Source organism: Rana temporaria, chromosome 3, assembly GCF_905171775.1.
Source record: "Rana temporaria chromosome 3, aRanTem1.1, whole genome shotgun sequence".
Lineage (NCBI taxonomy): Eukaryota > Metazoa > Chordata > Amphibia > Anura > Ranidae > Rana > Rana temporaria.
Window position 1 is genome coordinate 268,622,817 of NC_053491.1, and position 16,333 is coordinate 268,639,149.

Here is a 16,333-nt window from a genome sequence, read left to right on the forward strand (position 1 = left end):
GAGTAGTTACATATTTCATAGGCAGTGTTGTTGTTGTTATTCATAATTCCCCAAGTAAATGCCCATGCAAACCCACATGACTAGTTAGCTGCAAGAAAGGTGGGAAAAGCAGTCCAGGAAATGTTACTGACATTTTTTGGAGCTGCTGAACTACATCATATGACCTGAACTAAGATATTCATACCAATAAACATTCTATATATATATTTTTTTTAATTAGCGCTTTATTAGCTGGATTTTGAGGCGGCATAGTGTATCGCATATACGCTACGCCGCCGTAAGTCAGAGAGGCAAGTGCTGTATTCACAAAGCACTTGCCGCCTAAGTTACGGCGGCGTAGCGTAAATGGGCCGGCGTAAGCACGCCTAATTCAAATGTGGAACAGGGGGGCGTGTTTTATGTTAATGACTGGTGACCCGACGTGATTGACGTTTTTAACGTACGGCGAATGTAAATTACAGTACGTCCAGCCCGATTCGCGTACGATTTACGCAAACAACATAAAAAGATAGGCCTGTTCTGACGTCCATACCTTGCATGGGCTGCGCTACCTAGGGAGCAGCTTTATCTTTACGCCGGCGTATCTCTAACGTAAGCGGTGTAACTAATCGCAACGGCGCACGTACGTTTCTGAATCGGCGTATCTAGTCATTTGCATATTCTACGCCAAACTCAACGGAAGCGCCACCTAGCGGCCAGTGTAAATATGCACCCTAAGATACAACGGTGTAGGAGACTTACGCCGCTCGTATCTTAGCCTAATTTAAGCGTATCTGGTTTCCAGAATACGCTTAAATTTACGACGGCGTAGATTCAGAGTTACGACGGCGTATCTACTGATAAGCCGGCTTAAACTTATCTGAATCTAGCTATTTGTCTGTAAGCTGTGTGTTTTAAGCATACTGTAAGCTTCTTAATGCTGTGCAGTCTGTCAGCAGTAGAACTGGGTTATTACAATGGTATTGTGAACAGCTTAAATTAGTTTTCAGACTTCAAATAACTTCAGCTGGGTATACACTAGTAAAAATTTGAACAAACATTCTTATTTAATTTGGGAAAGCATAGTACCAAGATAAGTGTAACTAACACATTATACTTACCTCTCTCTATCCTTTCTGCAGAAAACTCCTGGAGATCTTTATTAAGTGTTTACATAGCATATAATAGAATTCAACTTGCAAAAGGGCCATCAACAACAACTGATCAGCTACTTGTGTATAACTAGGTTGGCAAAGTGATAAATGAACTGTCATTTTCGACTAAAAATATCATTACAAACCCTTTAAAATATACATTTTACCATCCATTTGGACAATCATGTTGGTTGAATGTCATTCAAGTAAACAATCTGCGCATGTCAAGATCTAAAGCAGGCTGTATGATTAGTATGACATTTCTTGTTTTCATACCACACGGAGAAGGCAAGGGATGGTGTAATCGAAAAGCCACCTGTCCCATAGCAGCTGCATATATTGCTATAATCTACTAGCTCTACTACAAATTATATTGAAGCAACATCAATGTATTATTACCAATTAGGAATTTAAATGTGATTTTCAAACATAGTGGGGTTGATTTACTAAAACTGGAGAGTGCAAAATCTGGTGCAGCTCTGCATATAAACCAATCAGCTTTCAGGTTTTGTTGATAAAGTTTAATTGAACAAGCCGAAGTTAGAAGCTGATTGGCTACCATGCACAGCTCCACCAGATTCTGTGTTTTCCAGTTTTAGTAAATTAACCCCACTGTGTCTTAGCCATGATTAAGCACTAACCAATAGTGTGAAACACGTAGGCTGTTATCCCTATTTTTAGTGTGATTTGTAGTGCTATTTTTATCCTTTTTACTAATAAAGACAACCATCAAGGTTTTTTTTTTGAGTGCGGCTGTCCATTTATCTTCTCTATCACGTGTCAGCTATCTTGTTATCTTTTTAAATGAAAAGGACATTGACAGGTTTATTTACAGATTGTATATTTTTTTGTTGACTTTTAAAACGTATATATATATGTGTAATCTTCTCTCTCTCTGTACTAATTGAAATCTTGATCTTGATTTTTTTTTATAATGGCTCCATTTAAATGTATCGACTAGCACAAACTGGCATGAGGGAGAAAGTTACATTGCCAAGGCCAATGTAAACAAATACATAAATCCTTCCATGAAAAAGAAAGAAAGTAATTCAAATTCCAAAGCACAGATCTGTTATTTCACATATATATTCGGTTTAGTAAAATTACAATTGCACAAAAAACATTTTTCACTTCAAAAGGTACTGTTCTTTTAGGATTTCTTGGCTACAGTTCATGAAAAAGATGTCATCCCAAGAAATAAACACTTTATTGTTAACAAGCAAGTTTTCTTAGATTGCCACCATGTGTATCTAGCGCACAAGCCTCGAGCAAGGATAACTGTTTAGAGATTTTGGCTAGATTTTAAACCTTTTAAACAAAAAACATTGTTACTTTACAAAGTCAATGTACTGTAACAAAACGTGGTTTCTTTTTAAAAACAAAGAGGCACTTAGGGCAATGGCTGCTTCCTGTTTTTCACCCCAGAGACTTCACTTCTATTGCTTCATTCTAGCCAATAACCGGGTATATGGAGGTACTGAAAAAAAAAATAGAGGGAGAGGAAGCTTTAATCTTGCAATATAAATGAAAGTGAATTGCAAGTATGATACCTTCCATTTCAGTAGTGGTAGTCCATAACTAATAGTATATGAGCCAGATGTGGCTGTCAGCTGCCTTTGGAATAGCTGAAAATAGCATTGGAAACACTTCTTAATAATGCAGCCCCGGGGGAGAAACTTACAAAAAAATTATCTTGCCATTATTGTTAGACACCAATACTACATAATTTGAGCTCAATGTATTACCACCTCTATGTATGAGTCAATACTAGTGGCAATATTGACACCAGGTAAGGCTGGGAAATAACCAGATTCATACTGCCCAATATCCTTGCTTACACTGTTAGGGCCCTTTCACATGGGCGGATACGTTTTTAGACATCAGCTTGCTCAGCGGGGAGCCTGTGAAATAGGAGTGCAACTAGCTGAATTTTTCAACTAGCTGGAAACCTTGTAATAAAACTTTTTTTTTTGTAATTGTAGCAATTGACAGGTTCATCTCCTACTATACAGATGGAAAAAGTTGGAAATTATTTCTACAGAAATTCTTATGGTGATGACAAAGAGTTGAAAAAAAAATCCTCTCTTTGAATAGATATTCAATTAAATAAAACGGAGGGTGTATGGTGAAGTGGAAAATATGTGCGGTCACAGAAATAAATTAATATTAAAACGTTTCTTATAATATGCTTTACCTAATCGAGCCCTCTTTTTGGATACCTAAAAATAAATAAAAATAAAACAGATCTGTTACCAAATGTACTTGAACAAAGGAAACAAACACATTCCAGCCTATGACTGATGACTCCATATGTTTCTGCAGTCTGGGAAAGCTCAATAGAAACATCCATTCCACATTGGTAACACAGTCACAATGAATGGCATGCTTACACAATATGTATACAAATGTATTTGTTCTACAAATAAAGCCATACAAAGATAAGACACACATACAAATGTGTTTGCTCTACAAATAAAGCCATACAAGGATAAGACACAAAATAACTACAACATATGTTGTATAATTTTAATTGATTTCCTCTAAGTAAATAGCACCACATGATTAACTTCGTTGAAGGAGCCACATGCATGTACCTTCTATTATAGCTTGGTTTCTGAGTCCTAAAAAGGGTCTATTGAGTGTCGGTTAACACAAAAGTGGTTAGCCTTTGTTTTCTGCAGGAACCAGTGTCAAGTCTTTTGTAGACTTAGTGGAAAAAACTCCAAGCAGAATTTTGGTAGGAGAGTGTAATTTGTAAGATACAAGTACCTCTGTTATATGCTATATGAGCAGGAAATGCTACAGAGAAAGGCTTTCCTTACAGTTCACCAGCTGCTACAGCCTTTCTCTCCCAATCATATTCTTTAAATTCTAGCTGTAAATGTCTACAGGGCCAACTCCTTCAGTTTATATAATGCAGAGCAGTAGACCAAAGCTAGAAAAACCACAGGCAGTGGAGAGAGAGCCAAGAGTTCTCTGCAGCATTTGCAGCACTTACCTCCACAAATGCTGCAGGTTTAAAGCAATCAGCTTTGTTGAGTACTTCTTTAATCACCTCAGTATCAGCATGACATTCCCACTTCCTTCACAGACCATTTTTCGGTTTTCAGTTATGTGATAATTTGACAATTACTCAGTTATGCATTTTAAATTCCCCACTCTGAATAAATATAAGCCTGCCCCTGTTTAGGACAGCCATTCTCAACCGGTTTGTTGCAGTACCCTGGGGTGCCATCTGTTCCCTTTAGGGGTGCTGTGGCAAAATGCTAAAAACGGCTCCAAAAAAGGCAGGTGGATCAAGTACGGTAGTTTGATTCAAGCTTGTCTTATTTTACAGAAACCCATAGGTTGCAATACAAATACAAGCCTGCCAGTGTCCCACCAACCAATGACATAATTGGTTTCTAAAGAGCATGTCAGACACCTGTGCAGAGACTGAGATTCCCTCATCTGCTTCCAAGGCCACTAAGGGAAGTATGGGTCAGTGGGGGTCAGTGGGGGTGGGGAGATGGATTGTTGGGATACTTGTGGCTTTCTCCCTCAAGGTAAACTTTAATGTCTTCTCTCTTGTGCCCTGTGCAATTAATTGCAGGACCGAGCTGTACTGCTGCTCAGCAGCTTTTCCTTAGTCAGCCGGAGCTGATGGGTAGGACCAGGGGTGCAGCCACCTTTCCCTCATCACACAGGTGGCTGATCCAGAGATTGCAGCCTTGCATGTCTTCCATCTCCAGTTCTGTGGTAAGTGTTTGTATGCTCACTAAATGCCCTGCCACTACATACTTCTCAATGACCACTCTGCCACCAGGTACTATTTACTGACTGCCTCGCCACTACATACTGCTCACTGACCACCCAGCCATGTATTGCTCACTGACCATCCTGTCACTACATACTGTTCACTGACTACCCTGTCACGACACTGTCCTTCCACTGCATACTGCTCACTGCCCACCCTGCCCCTACACACTGCTCAATGACTGTCTTTCCACTAAGTACTGCTCACTGATTACCCTGCTACTATGCACTGTTTACTGATCACCTTGCCACTACGTACTGCCCACTGACTGCTCTATCAATACATACTGCTCATGGAGCACCCTACCACTACTTTCTGCTCCCTGACTGTCTTGCCACTAAGTACTGCTCACTGATTACCCTGCTACTCTGTACTGTTTACTGATCACCTTGCTACTACATACTGTCCACTGACTTCTCTATCAATACATAGTGCTCACTGAGCACCCTGCCACTAAGTACTGCTTACTGGCTGCCTTGTCACTGCTTGTTGCTCCCTGCCACTGTGTACTGCTCCATTACAACATTACCACTGTTCTGCTCACTGACTATCCTGCCGGTATGTATTGCTAACTGACTGCCCTACCACTATGTACTGCTAACTGACCTCCCAGCCACTGCCTACTGCTTAATGACTGTCTTGTCACTACATACTGCTCCCTGACCAAGCTGTCACTACATACTGCTCACCAACTGCCCTGCCACTACATAGTACTCAATGACCACCCTGTCACTACATACTGTTCACTGACTGCCCTACAACTACTGCTCCCTGACTGTCTTGCCACTAAGTACTGCTCACTGATTACCCTGCCACTATGTGATGTTTACTGATCACCTTGCCACTACATACTGCCCACTGACTGCTCTATCAATACATACTGCTCACTAACCACCCTGCCACTACATACTGCTCACTGACTACCTTGTCACTGCTTACTGCTCCCTGCCACTGTGTACTGCTCCATTACCACATTACCACTGTGCTACTCACTGACTATCCTGCCAGTATGTACTGCTCAGTGACTGTCCTACCACTATGTACTGCTTACTGACCTCCCCACCACTGCCTACTGCTTAATGACTGCCTTGTCACTGCATACTGCTCCCTGACCAAGCTGTCACTACATACTGCTCACCAACTGCCCTGCCACTACATATTACTCAATGACCACCCTGCCACTGGATACTGTTCAGTGACTGCCATACCACTACTGCTCACAGATCAACATGCCACTACACACTGAACATTGACCAATATGTACTGATGACTAGTTGCCCTACCACTATATACTGCTGACTGATCTAAATATTGTACAGGTACAAGGCAACTCTGTGTCACAAGCTATGCACCAGCTGTGCGAGGGCCATGTTTGCCCACACATGGATGCACATGTTTTCCATACATTCCTATACAGGCAGACCTATTCATGTCAATTGGAATGCAGCGGCTGCATTGACAGGCACCTGCACGAAGGTCAAATTGGGAGCAGTGGCTGTGTCTGCACAGTCACTGCATCTTAATTGACATGAAAAGGACTGTCTTCATGCAGATGCAATGGACAACTATACATCCCAATAAGGGAAAATATGGCCCTTACATATGTGTAGGCTTAGTTCATGTGAACGTAGACTGCTATGCCCTGAGACTGTGCATAATTATAAATGGTAGCTTGAATTAAAAAAATACTGGTTTAGGGGTTAGGTAAGCTATTGTGTATGATCAGGTAGGAGCTAGTACAGCCCAGGTGGGACAGTTTGTTTGACACAAAACTGGATGTGACAAAGTGTTGAATTTGTGCAGAGAAAATCTCAGGGACTACAGAGTTCTGAAAGTTTGGAGGCTTGAAATTTCAATATCTTGTTGTTTTCCTGAAAACCCCATGCAAGGGTAACCTTGTTTGAGTTTCTGAGTTTTACTTTTAAATAAAAGTGGGCAAATAGTCCTAAAATGTACTTTACTGACTGGACTGAAGTTGGTGGAAAGCACTATATCTTAGTGAACCACCCACAACTGATATTTGCTGCCTTTCCCATTTTGAATACATATAGCCAGATTCAGAGAGACGGGTGCATCTTTAGTTCGGCGTAGAGCATCCCATTTGCACTACTCCGACGTAACATAGTGAGGCAAGGCCAGTATTCAGTTACGTCGGCGTAGCGCAAATGGCCCGGCGTAACCCCGCCTAATTCAAATTAGGCAGGTAGTGGGCGTGCTACATGTAAAGTAACCGTGACCCCATGTAAATGAGGGCCGTTGGTACGGCACATGCGCGCGCATGCGCGCGCATGCTCAGAATCACGTTGCAAATACTCAATGCTTTCGACGTAAATGTAACCACGCCCAGCCCCATTCACGTATGCTTACGCAAACGACGTAAAATACGATGGCTGTTCCGTCGTCCATACCTTGCATGGGCTGTGCCATCTTTTTGGTGGTTTATCTTTACGCCGCGTATGTCTTCCGTAAACGGCGTAGCTTACTGCGACGGGCGTACGTACGTTCGTGAATCAGCGTATCTTGCTCATTTACATATTCGACGCGTAAATCCACGTACACGCCCCTAGCGGCCAGCGTAAATATGCACATAAGATACGACGGCGTAGGAGACATACGTCGGTCGTATCTTAGCAACAGTGAGGCGTATCTCATTTTAAGAATGCGCGCAAAGATACGACGGCGCTCATTCGGACTTACGACGGCGTATCTACTGATACGTCGTCATAAATCTCTCTGAATCTGGCTAATACTGTACATTTGCATTTGAGTACCAACCCTTTTTTGTCTCATTCCTTCCTATACACTTGTGATTATTGTAGGCTACTGTACAGCTGAACAATTTTCAGGTGTTTTCAGTCATTTTAATTTAAAAAAATGTTAAGCTTTTTTTTTAAAAAATGTATTGCAAGCATTTTGCATGTGTATCCAACCTTCTGGCGTTTTTCTTTTAGCCAATGGAAAAGCACTGGGGGGAAAAGACCAGTTCTAAAAGGCCAAAAATAAAATGAAATATGCCTGGAAAAAATGATTAATTGATTGATTAATTAAAACATTAAAATTCATTCCTATTAAAGTCAATGGGGCCACAAATACCCCAAATTTGCCTCAAAAGTAGCTCATGTAGCTTTTAAAGTGTCAAACAGTGAGCTACAGAACCCGAACACTCATATGTGATTGGCCACTATTGATATACATGGGATTTTTGATTGTGGAAAGGCTTTAAGCTTCAAACTACAAAATTCTTGACTGAGAATGGAGCCCTAAGAATGACATGATATACGCACTCATGTTGTGTCAAAATTTACTACACACAAACATACTAATTTAGGTAAAATTGTCTTACACAATTACCAATGATCTTACTTTAAAACAGTAAACCTTTACATTTAAGTTGCAACAGATGGGGGAATCTACTTCTCCACTAGATACATTACTTTGGCCTGGCACATATTTATCAGTTTAGTATTGAAGACAGTTTTGATGCAAAACTACACAAAGTTTAGTAGAGTATAATGTACATTCCATGTGGTCAGTTAGAGCAGAAGATTTGAACTAAAAAAAAATAAGTTACTATGATGTTTATTCAAGATAATATAATTGGTAGTTCTAAATTATCTTACTTTTTTATTGAGAAGGTCTTCAGAAGGTTTGTATGTAATCTATAAGTAAACTCAGGGTCAGGGCAAGGGCATGGCAGAAAGAACATGTGCCCCAAATGCAGTGATGTAATGTGGAGGGGGCACCAAAGGTGCAGCTAGCATTGTGCATCCAGGGCACATGCCCTGCATCTCCTGCGTGGTGCACCAGGTCCCCGCTGCTGTTATTGTCGACACCCACAGCAGCCAACCTCTCCCTGCTGGCTGCCACCTATCACAACACTAAAGCAATATCAGAGCTGAGGGAGAGAGTCTGGGAGGAGGCCTGGCATTGAGCCACACTTTATCTTAGGTCTGTGATGGGAGTGGAGATTTGTGGGGGGAATAAGAGGACTTATGGTGGCATTTGTACTGTAAAGAAGGAGGGGGGGCTTCAGAGGGGATGTGTATGATCTGTGCTTGGGGGGTGAAAAGAGGGGATGCAAGAGGATTTGTGCTAGAAGTGGGGGTTAAGGGGGATTGTACTAGAAGGATGGAAGGGGGAATATAAGAGAGGGTGGATAGGATCTGGGCTTGGAGGGGAGTTTAACAGGATTTGTGGTAGACGCAGTGGTTAGGAGTAGAAAAAAAAATGTTGCAGGGAGGTGATTAGGGGTGGGGATGAGAAGAGGATTTATGTTATCCTGATATTTTTACTAGAAGGCGGGAGAAAGGATTTGGAAGAGGATGGATAGGATCTGTGCTTGAAGGAGTGATTTGGGAGGGGTGTAAGAGACGTTGTGCCAGAAGGAGAGATTGGGGGGAGCAAGATTTATGCTGGATTGGGGATGGGGGGATAAGAGGTGTTATGATGCTGTTTGTACTAGAAGGTAGGGGGAATTTGTGGGGGAATAAGAGGATTTGTGCTAGAAATTGGTTTTGGAAGGGGGAGGATTTGTGTGTGTGTGTGGGGGGGGGGTGTAGGGGTGAGGGGTTGGGGGAAACAGGGAATTTGTAGAAGAAATTTTTTCCCTAAGATTTACAAATTTTTCTATTTGTATTCAACTGGAATAATGTGTGTATCCGGGGTGAACATATAAGTAGGCTCCTTCATGTCTCATCTGAAATTTACCTTTGAGTATGCAGCAGCTTGCCTCAGGATATCGAGTCCAGAATCTGAGAGTTCATCTCCTCGTTCTTGGGACTCTGGGGAGTAATAAAATATAACAAAATAATTAAAATGACAAGATCTTCACTTTGTATTGCTGTAAAGGTCAAAGTTCTTTGCAGTCCCAAAATGTTTGAGATTCACATGAAATACTATGCACAAGAGTAATTGCAGAATAAAACAGTTTGGCTGCCTACAGATGCCCAAATGTGGCCTGCCCTTTGCATCCAATATATCCATGGAATAATCTTGCTAACTGAAAAAAAACACCAAAAGGTGAACATTTCCAGTGGGCAAACATGCTTGTTGGTGCTTATGTAGCAGTGAGTGGGTCACAAAAAAAAACCCTTTCACACTGATCTGCATTTTTTGCACAATGTCGGATTAGCGCAGTGTACCCATGGTTTCTGTTCAGATTACTTGCTCTTTGCCATAGACTTCTATTAGCTTCATGCAGGACTTTTGGCGCTCTTTCAGAAAATGCACCAAAACAGCCTGATCTAATAGAAGTCTATGGCGAAGCACAGGCAGCCCGCACAAAAACCACAGTATACCTGTTTATCAGGAGAAGTAATTAGTGTCTCACTAATGTGATCTGCCTAATATTGTCAATATCCACAAGACATAAACTATTAGTGGGACTGTAATTGTTAATCTGATGTACAATGTACTGTACATCTGTATTTTATCCCATATAGGTGTGATCTGGCCAGACAGACATGATGGATCTTTCATGATCTCTGTTTATCTATTTAGACAGACTTTAGTTTTTAGGCGCCTGGAGAAAACCAGACTCACACTTACGCTGATGGCAGCCTGTTTAGAGACATGGATAGTTTTCTAACTAAATATAGTAGTGCATTCTTTTGTAATTCCTAATTTCTCTCATTCCTTAATGAACAACTTTGTTTTTAGGTATATGTTTATTTTTCTGCCATTAGATGCAACCCAGAACTTCTACGTAGATATTCTACTCCCTCTTGCATGCTTAACATACTGATATACTGTATTTGAAAACAGAAAACGCTTTAACATTTAATTTGCAACAGATGGGGGTTTAACTTCCCCCACTAGACACATTACTTTGGCCTGGCACGTATGAATCAGTTTAGCATTAGACAGTACTGATGTAAAACTACACAAAGTTGAGTATAATGTACATTCCATATGGCCAGCTAAAGCACAGACTTTGAACTGGAACCAAACAAATTGCTAAGATGTTTATTTAAGATAATAAAATTGGTAGCTCCAAAGTATCGTACTTTTTAATGAGTTAGAAGGTCTCTATGTAAACCAGATTTAATTGACTCTGCAAATTTGATTAGCCAGACTAATGTCTTTAATGTATTAAACAAAATATGGTGCATATACTTTGTTGGCTATTAGTCATCTAATGACATAGGCGAGTGAATGTTACCTTCAATACTAATAGGTTTTATTTCTTTCATTTTGGATCATACAGATCCTTGGAAAATCTATTTTAACCAGTGTATGCTTGCTTGTTATACATTCTTTCACTGCACTCTTAATACAAATAGCAGAAATAATGAATCTGTTTATTTCCCAGAAAGCAACTAGTTATACCCAATGCACTTATATTCAATTGCTTTCCATTACTTTTCTAATGGAAGGACAACTCTAGCATGTAAATGTAAAATAAAAGAAAGGCATCTACAAATTCAGCACTGATTTATTCTTACTTGGTGGCTGTAACACAGTTTTGATAGCATGGACCACACCATTTGTTGCCATCAGGTCTGCTTCAGAAACACCTTGTTTGTTGACATGCAGTGTGGAGTTTCTCTGTAAAAACATCACAGATCAAACTACAAGAACAGCTACTTATAAAAACGTATATGGGCTAATGGTAGATCCAAACTTAAAATAACAACATTACAATGATCAAAATCTGTAGCAGGGATAGATATATTTATATATTTATAATACCCGGAAGGGCAATTAAAACAGCTACAGACATGGATAAGACAGGAAAGAGCAGGAGGAGTGGAAAAGTACCTATTGGAAATACTCCAGGTAAAGGATTAGTGGTAGGATTGGTGGCACAAACAGAGAGGTTGCCTAAAATTATGAAAGGTGTGATTTTATTAGAGCAGTGTATGAACATGGAACTATGTGACCATTTGAATACCTGAATAAACAATATGATATAGCACATAAACACTTTTATAAATATTTAAAACTAAGACATGTCTTGCAGGCACAATTTGGCAACCAGAATCTCAAGATATCAAAATACCCCCTTATGGGAATTCTAAAGTCACAGGGGCCAAAAGGTACTGATATCAATGTTGTACTAATTTCTATCACAAGCTAAAATAGGTAGAGAACCATTGAAAGTAAGAGACAAATGGCAGGTTTTGATCTCAGAAATGACAGATAAGAAATGGGAGGAGATATGCACCTCGCATTTGTTGGTATCACCAATAGACAATAATAAGATGCCACCATTGTATATAATGCACCAGATATATCTTAGCTCTATTAGACTATATGAAATGGGTAGAAGGTCAACATCAGAATGCTTGCAATATCATGAAGATGAACAAGGTTTCTGCCAATTGATTTGGTCATGTAGGGAGGTAATGGGATATTGGAGTTAAGTAATAAAAAAATGAACTGAAATGATTAAAAGACCGGTGCCTTGTACCCCTGAAGTATGTTTGTTGGGGGTGTTGAATGATGAAGAATGGTCAAGACATGTAAAGATCTTTTTGCAAAAAACACTTTTTCATGCTCGAAAGCAAATTGCTAAGAGATGGATGCAAGTTATAACTCCTATCAGAGTACAGTATACAGCTAACCATATCATAGCATATGAAAAAGTTATGTACACAAGTAGGGGAAACCTACAAAAATATCAGAAAAATTGGAGTCATGGGTGTAGTATGGAAGGGAGAGATAGAGTAGATGAACAGAATGATTAATGCGGAAAATTGTAAATGTAATATTTATTATTATGTATGTTTTTGATATGCAATAGAGAGTATGAAAGAAAAAAAGAACAGCTACTTTGGAATGATGTCTTTATCTTATGTGGCATACATAATGTCTGATAATGCTAATATATGCAATTTTTTAAGGAACATGAGGAAGAAAATGTAACTCTGTGGCTCTACCAGGGTCATAGAGCCAACATTGATTACCCACACACTCTGGTCCAAAATGGGCTTCCTTAACATTGAAGTTGTTTTTTTACATGCTGAAATAATTGTTTAACTTGACTGTCTAATCCATGGGTGTCCAACGTTTTGGCCTTACCGATCACTTCTATAGATTATATACCTATCTAATCTATCTAAAGTAAAAGAGGGCAGCATAAAACTAGTACAATATTTGACACTGTTTTTGCTAAACTAACGCATCAATATCTGGTTAGATGGATTTAGTAGCAATTCTCAATGAGTTATCAAGGGGCTCATCAGATATTTTGGTTCTAATTTTGCCCTTCATGTGCTTCATTTTTGAAAATAGTTGCTCACAAATAAAGGTGCAGCTGAAAACTGACATTAATAAGGCGTGAATGTGAAGAGTAGGAGATTTTTCTTTGGCAAGGTAACACAGTAAAAAAACGCTGAAAAAAATGAATTGCCACGTTTTCACTAAGTGTAAATGCATTTTCCCAAAAAATCTAAATTCTTAACTAAGTTTATGATTTTGTATTGGCCCGCATTTAAAGCCGCCTTAGGATGCATGAACATCCCTACACTAAACAGCAGCTTATAGGCTCCAGTAATAAAAATGAAATCAAAGGTGACTGTATTGGTATACCACAGTTGCGCCCCATATAGTATTGGGGGCATTAGTGGTAGGTTGACTAAAGCACATAAACCCAAGATAAGTATAGTAACAAGTCCTATTTGCAATCTCTGAACACCCAATAAGAGGACAGTATGCGACCGGACTAAACTACGTGGCATGTTCACCAATGCCAGGAGCCTGAAAGACAAGACGGGTGAACTAGAGATACTGTTGAACGAGGAGGATTTAGATTTTGTGGGAATTTCAGATACCTGGTTATAGCTCTTATGATTGGCTGGAAACCATTGAAGGGCAACCATGGAAGGGTATTTCCTTTTATTGCAGGCATAGAGAGGGTAAAAAAGGGGGAGGGGTATGCCCATATAGCAAGAATAATGTACTAGTGAATGTGCAAAATCACATCAATAAGAAAGCTAGGAAAATGGTGGAATCCTTATGGGTAGAGCTCCAAATGGATGAAGCTAAGGGGGAAATAATACTGGGAGTATGCTATAGGCCCCCTAACCTGAGGGAGGAAGGGGAGACCGACCTCCTATCACAATTTGGATTAGCAGCCTGGGAAGTGTTATCATAATGGGACATAAACTGGGTGGAGGGAACCACACATTCTTCTAAAGTTTCCCAGTTCCCAAATGTCTTGCAGGACAATTTCATGGGTCAGATGGTAGAGGCACCAACTAGAAACAAGGCGCTACTATATCTACTTATTACCAACAATACAGACCTGATCATGGATGTGGAAATGCGGGGCAATTTAGGAAGCAGCGATCACAGGCTTCAGCACAAATCACACAAATAGAAAACACAAGGGGAGCACCAAGTCATTGAATTTCAAAAGGACCAACTTCCCTAAACTACAAACCTTGCTAGAAAATATAAATTGGGATAAAATCTTATAAACAAAGAACATGGAGAAGAGATGGATTTGCTTTAAGAGCATATTAAGTAAGGGCATTAGCCTTTTTGTTTTTTAAGTAAAAAAGGAAGGACAGACCATATTGGCCTCATAAAGAATGAGGAAGGACATCTGGTTACAAAGGATGAGGAGATGGCAAAGGTATTGAATTTATTCTTCTCCTCAGTCTTCATGAGGGAATCGGGGGGGTTCAGTAACCAAAACTGCAGTGTTTGTCCTCATGATATAACACAGGAAGCACCCTCATGGCTAACAGAGGACAGAATTAGAAATAGATTTGGGAAACTTAACATTAATAAATCACTGGGACCAGAAGGTTTGCACCTATGGGTACTTAGGAACTCAGTCAAGTAATTGCCAGACCATTATCCCTAAGACTACTGACTGGAATGGTACCAGCTGATTCGAGAAAAGCGAATGTAGCACCAATATTTAAAAAAAAAGGCCAAAATACATAACTGGGAATTACAGATCAGTTAGCCAGTATGAAAGCTCTGGGAGGGGATGATAAGGGACTATATACAAGATTTTAGTAGTGAAAATGGTATCATTAGCAGTAATCATAATGGATTCATCTATTAATTTTCTATGAGGAGCTGAGCTGCCATCTAGATAAAGGAAAGCCTGTAGACGTGGTGTATCAAGATTTTGCAAAAGCATTTGACACAGTTCCCCATAAACATTTACTGTACAAAGTAAGGTCCATTGGCATAGACCATAGGGTGAGTACATGGATTAAAAACTGGCTACAAGGGTGAGTTCAGAGGGTGGTGATACATGGGGAATGGTCAAGGGTGGGAAGTGGGGTCCCCCAGAGTTCTTGCTGGGGCCAATCCTGTTTATTTGTTCATAAACGACCTGAAGGATGGGATGGGACACTGAGCTAAGTAGGGCAATAACTGCCGCAGGATGTGAAAACCTTTCAAGAAGATCTGAACAAATGAATGGGGTGGGCAACTACATGGCAAATTAGGTTTAATGTAGAAAAATTTAAATAATGAATTTGGGTGGCAAACATATGAATGCAATCTACTCACTAGGGGGGGTCCTCTACTCACTAGGATGGAAAAGGACCTGGGGGTCCTAGTAGATGACAGGCTCAGCAATGGAATGCAATGCCAAGCTGCTGCTAACAAAGCAAACAGAATATTGGCATGCATTAAAAAAGGATTAACTCCAGGCATAAAGCGATAATTCTCCCACTCTGCAAGACTTTGATCCGGCCTCATCTGGAGTATGCTGTCCAGTTCTGGGCACCAGTCCTCAGGAAGAATGTACTGGAAATGGAGCGAGTAGAAAGAAGGGCAACAAAGCTAATAAAGGGTCTGGAGGATATTAATTGTGAAGAAAGGTTGTGAGCACTGAACTTAGTCTCTCTAGAGAAGAGGCGCTTGAGAGGGGATATGATTTGAATTTACAAATACCATACTGGTGACCCCACAATAGGGATAAATCTGTAAATAAAAAACTTGGCCACTCACTAAAATTTGAAGAAAAGAGGTTTAACCTTAAACTGCTTAAAGGGTTCTTTACTGTAAGGGTGGCAAGGATGTGGAATGTCCTTCCACAGGCGGTGGTTTCAGGGGGTGGCATCAATAGTTTAAAAAAATATTAGATAAGCACCTGAATGACTGCAACCTACAAGGATATACAATGTAATACTGACATATACTCACACACATAGGTTGGACTTGTGTCTTTTTTCAACCTCACCTACTATGTAACTATGTATTGTATTTGTGTATGGCATAATACTGTCCTTCTGTGAATGTTGTTTGTACATTGTATGCTATTTGTATTGTGTGTGCTCTGTGCTGAAAATAGACAATCTTCTGCCCCTTAACTTTCAATCATTCCAGAGTCAGCAGTCAGTAAGGGCAAGACAAGTGGCATCATAATATTAAAGGATAAGGGATGATTGTAAGTTATGCAGTACTTTGTGCTATTTTTCTAAATGTATTATAT

General features: G+C 40.0%; 1 protein-coding gene across 1 annotated transcript in view; it reads right to left on the bottom strand.

The window, feature by feature from the left end:
* Window positions 1-2,187: 2,187 nt before the first annotated feature.
* The window catches only part of TGFBI (transforming growth factor beta induced), a 98,649-nt gene continuing 84,503 nt past the window's right edge, over window positions 2,188-16,333 (bottom strand). Inside the window, exons 14-17 of the mRNA XM_040344659.1 lie at window positions 11,373-11,475; window positions 9,637-9,710; window positions 3,328-3,352; window positions 2,188-2,610 (exon numbers count right to left, since the gene is read on the bottom strand). Of these exons, the coding sequence (XP_040200593.1) occupies window positions 2,570-2,610; window positions 3,328-3,352; window positions 9,637-9,710; window positions 11,373-11,475 (243 nt within the window). The 3' untranslated portion in view covers window positions 2,188-2,569. The remainder of the gene's footprint in view (window positions 2,611-3,327; window positions 3,353-9,636; window positions 9,711-11,372; window positions 11,476-16,333) is intronic.